Below are 4,849 nucleotides of genomic sequence, written 5' to 3'. Positions count from 1 at the left end.
CCCACGAGCTGAGATCAGGACCTGAGCCGCAGGAAGGGTCAGACACCCTGGACCGAGCCGCGCAGGCGCTCCGAGAGGTGTGCACCTTTCTCCCTCCAGCGGCGGAAAGCCAAGCTGCCGTGTGGAGCAAGGCCGGAGCTCAGGGGACGGAGGGCACAGCAGCAGCCTGCAGCTCAGCCCTTCCCGCCCCAGGCCCCGGTCACGCCACGGCCTCCCACGCATCGGGCTCAGCCTCAGCGACCCAGCGCGTGTCTTGCACAAATCCTTTCTATCACGATACACAACGCTTTGACTATTCAACTGAGGGCGTGATTTCTATGAATATGGGAGCTGGGAAACGCTGGGCTACACCAGAGGAGTCCACATTCAGATGACCTTGGCCTTCGAGTTATTTTGCCTACATGGGAACTATCAACTCCCGAACCAGACAGGGCACAGAGGATTCTGGAGAGTTCCAGCTTGCCTGCGGAGTTGAAACGCTGAGCCCTGAAAGTGTGAACATGTATTTACAGACACACTTGTCTTCCTGGGGCTTTCACGGGGTGATTCCCGTGAAAGCAACTCCCACCGGGCTGGCCAGACACACACACACACTACGGAGGCTCATACACTGTGTCCGGTTTTAAATGGAAGTCATGCTTGACCAGACTCACAAACACACCGTTTCTGGAAAGTGGTGGAGGAACCCGGCTATCTCTCCAAAACAGGCGTTTCCCACTGCAGCGTCAGCACACAGCAGCCCCCAGCATGTACTCGGGGCCTAGAGTCCACTTCCTTAATGGCGGTCTTCCCCCGACCCGGGGTTGAGGGCTACAGTGTGTGAGGCTGGTGCGTAAACCAGGTGCCGCCCAGCCGAGTTCTGTTTGCAGCAGAAAGTGCCGAGTCAGCACCTTCCCTGACTAACAGCAGTGGCTTCGGTTTTCACCTCCCTGTTCTAGAACACTCCTACACTGTCTGAAGCTTCGGTGTGGCAGGGAGGGGCTAATTCTCCACTGAGGAGCCCCACACACCAGGAAGTCCATTTACCCGTGAAACTGCATGCAGCGTGGCACGTTCTGGAGGTGCATTCCTCTGGAAGGGCCTGGCAGCTTTCCTCGGACCCTCAAAGGGACTCACACCCCCCACCAGTAGGGGCTTCTGCTTTAAGGGGAGCCAGATGCGCTCGCTGCTGCTCACAAAGTCCTGAGAACCCAAAGAGGAGGGAGTTCGGTTTTCCTCAAGGCAGCACAGGGTGGCGGGACTGGGAACGGATTCAAATCCGAGCAAGCGGAAAGGTGGGCAAACGAGTGAAGTCTGTGCGGCCACCTCAGGGGGTGTTGTCTGTAAGATGGGAAAGCCGGTTCCTACCCCGCACAAGTGATAAAATGAGCAACTAGCACAGGGCCTGCGGACGGAGTCACCTTTCAATAAATGAGAGCTAGGTGCTTTGTTTCCTGAATGGTGCTTCCCAAAAAATCATTACAGAGGAAGAAGAGACAAGGATCTAGGAGCAAACTCTGCTACGTCAGGGAGAAATAGGACTCCGCCAGATGGAAAGTGGAAATTAAGATTCCCCAGACCCTCTTCTTGAGAGTCAGCATCCTGTGGGATCACGTGAGGTGAGTGAAGCACCCGAGTGTGGCTCTTCCCAGCAGAAGGTGCACCGACAGAGGAGTCCATGGGCGTTCTAAACGCCTAGAAGGCAATTCTGGCCGATGTCAGCCTGCCTTTACTTTTGTTTGGTAGAGGGGTCTACCAAGCCCCCATGATGGAGTTTTGCTTTGTATTTTTATTCACTTTTCATGCCTACAGTCCTTTATCTAACAGCTGCGTGGTCAATGTCTCCTACGGGCCCGGCCCAGTGAAATGAGAGCCACCGTGGGCCTACCCTCGTGCACACCTGCGAGCTGACATTCGTGTGAAGGGTCGTGCCAGGTGCTAATGACCCGTGTGACGGGGAAAGTAAACTGTTCGGGGGTGGGAAGTGTTGGGGGCTTCTCTAGGCAGGGAGGTCAAAGATGGCCTCTCCAGGGAGGAACATCTGGACGCAGGATCAGAGCCAGAAATCGAACACACTCAATGCCGGCCGATGGCCAGGCAGCAGGTCTTGGAGAGCAGACCCCTGGCGGGGGGAGGACCGAGTCACCTCACCTAAACATCGTCACCGGGGAAGCCATGGCCCGCTTGTGGAAACGCGTTACAAAAGTCGAGCACTCCAAGCTTCGAACAGTGGTTGTTAAACTCAAAGGGCGGCCCCTGTGACGTTTCCCGCTCACTCGCTGGCAGGCCCGTTTGCTCCCGGGGCGGGCAGAGGACACCGATCAGGGTGCTCCCCGCACCAGAAAGCACTGCATCTGTCAGGTCAGCCTTACTAGGATAAAGAAGAAAATCCTTCACATCCTGCTCGCCCCCCTCCGCCCCGATATGTTCGTTTACCATCTTGGCTCAACCTCTCCAATTACCTACCATTCTAGGTATTCTTTCTTTCTTTTTATTTATTTTTGAGAGGGCGGGGGGGCGGGGGCAGAGAGAAAGAGGGAGAGAGAGAATCCCAAGCAGGCTCTGCACTGACAGTGTGGAGCCCACTACAGAACTGGAACCTAAACCGAAATCAAGAGTTCAGACCCTGAACCCTCTCTCTAAACACACTCAGGGGCTCTGCAAGCGATGCCCCCTCTCCAGAACGCCTCGTCCCTTTCCAACTTTCTCTTCCCCTCTAGATCACACCTTCTCTGGTCACAAAACAGACCTCACTCCAGCCCTCAAGTCACAGGTCCTTTCTGTCACGGGTCTTAGCAGAGGTGGAAATTTCAGTTTTCCGGGGGGGGGGGGGGGTGAAGCCTGCCCCTCCCCCAGAACAGAAGTTCTCCCGTCCTGAGGATCAGGTGCTAAAAACATCGTTACTGCCCATCTCTGCTCATCACCTCAAACTGAACCTGTGCCACGTTCCATGCTCAGGAGGTTTGCTGAATGGATGAAAACATGTTGGTAGTAAAAAATTTTGCCAAGTCCAAGGTTCAAATCATTTTTCTTTCCTTTTTTAAATTTTTTTGTTTGTTTATTATTGATACAGAGAGAAACAGAGCATGAGTGGGGGAGGGTCAGAGAGAGAGGGAGACACAGAATCTGAAACCGGCTCCAGGCTCTGAGCTGTCAGCACAGAGCCCAACATGGGGCTCGAACCCATGAACCATGAGATCATGACCTGGGCGGAAGTTGGGTGCTTAACTGACTGAGCCATCCAGGCGCCCCCCACTTTTAAAAAAAATTTTTGTTTATTTATTATTGATACAGAGAGAAACAGAGCATGAATGGGGGAGGCGTAGAGAGAGAGGGAGACACAGAAATCAAATCATTTTTCTACATTTACTTCATCTCTCCACACGTCAGTTACTTCTGTCAAGTGAGGGGGCGTGGCTACAACTAGTATCTCCTATGGAATTAAAGCCCATACCTAATAAAGTGCCCAATTAATTTACTTATTTTAATGTTTATTTTTGAAGGAGACAGGGACAGAGGGTGAGTGGGGAAGGGCCAGAGAGACAGGAAACACAGAATCCAAAGCCAGGATCCAGGCTCTGAGCTGCCAGCACAAGAGCCCAACGTGGGGTTCGAACTCACGAACGGTGAGATCATGACCTGAGCTGAAGTCAGGTGCCCCCAAAGCGTCCCATTTAAATACAAAACAGAGGTGGAGTGACTCTCCCCCCAAAGTTTCACACTCCCAGGAGTCACCCAGACCCTGACCCCTGCTCGGGCACTCAGTAAGAATCTGTGGATGACAGGCCAGTAGAGCAAGCGACTCATCCCAGGGTGCCTGGGGCAGCCCTGGTTTTAACACCCACAACAGAAGCAAGGGGCTCAGATGGTGTCCTGCTGAGTTGGAAAGCAGAGGAATTTGAAGTTGGATGAATGCCAGCAAATCCCTTCGGCCAGGGGACTCTCACCAGACGCCACAGAGGTTAAAAACGCCCTAGAGCCAAAAGGGTTGTGTTCATTTAAATCCTAACGTTGCCTCCGTTATTTCAGTCGCCTCATCTGTAATACATGGATCGAAGCAGTCTCTCTCTAAAAAGAGTGCAAGGTTAAAATAGCGTATACAACTCGCTTAGAACCGTGCCTAGCACACAGTGAAAAGGAAAGCCTCAGTAATGGTGAGACGGTGTAATGTCCTTGCCCCTTCCCCATTTTATTTGTCTTCTATCTAAATACTTTTAAGAAGCGGGGTAGACTTAGGGAATCATAAGCTGTAAATCGGAATTCAGCTCGCGTACTAGGATAAAAGGTGGGCCTGGGGAAAAACAAAATAAAACCCGAGTTTGAACTCCTGCTCTGCTTATTAGCTGAGTCACGTTGGGACCACTCTCCTCTCTGATAAATTTCTCCACCAGTAAAGTGGGAGGAAGCCGTCTTTGCTAAGTTACCGGGAGGACCTGAGATAATACACAGACGGCTTCTGGGCCCTGGCCTATCGTCTAACCTCAATACACAGAGTTTTCGTCTGGAAGCACAGAGATGTCGAGTGTGGATGCGGGCGGCTCGGGGCTAGACACAGGGGCTCTGGGGCCAAAAAGCCCCAGGATGCAGGGTCCCCATCTGCACCTTGCAGCTGCGTGACCTTGGGCAGGTGACTCCGCCTCTCTGGGCCTCGGCTTCTTCCTCGCAGAGGACGGTGCCAGCAGCACCCACGCCTGCGGACTTGGGAGGGTTACATGTGACAACCCCGGTAAAACGCCCAGCGGGATGGCCAACCGCAGTCAACGGGCCCTCCGGCTTCTCACCCCATAAGGACAAGGCCTGGGCCGCCGGGTCCCCGGGCCCTCCACGCCCGTCCGCAGCACCGCGAGGGGCGACCCAGCGCTCGCCGAGG

General features: G+C 53.8%; 1 protein-coding gene across 1 annotated transcript in view; it reads right to left on the bottom strand.

Moving 5' to 3' along the window:
- Positions 1-2,156, bottom strand: part of PFDN4 (prefoldin subunit 4) — a 9,263-nt gene extending 7,107 nt beyond the window's left edge. The window contains exons 1-2 of the mRNA XM_029917973.1: positions 2,131-2,156; positions 1,027-1,240 (exon numbers count right to left, since the gene is read on the bottom strand). Of these exons, the coding sequence (XP_029773833.1) occupies positions 1,027-1,240; positions 2,131-2,156 (240 nt within the window). The remainder of the gene's footprint in view (positions 1-1,026; positions 1,241-2,130) is intronic.
- Positions 2,157-4,849: the final 2,693 nt, after the last annotated feature.

This window comes from Suricata suricatta, chromosome 12 (assembly GCF_006229205.1).
Source record: "Suricata suricatta isolate VVHF042 chromosome 12, meerkat_22Aug2017_6uvM2_HiC, whole genome shotgun sequence".
NCBI lineage: Eukaryota > Metazoa > Chordata > Mammalia > Carnivora > Herpestidae > Suricata > Suricata suricatta.
Note: the sequence above shows the minus strand (reverse complement) of the source record. Positions and strands in the feature narration are given on the sequence as shown.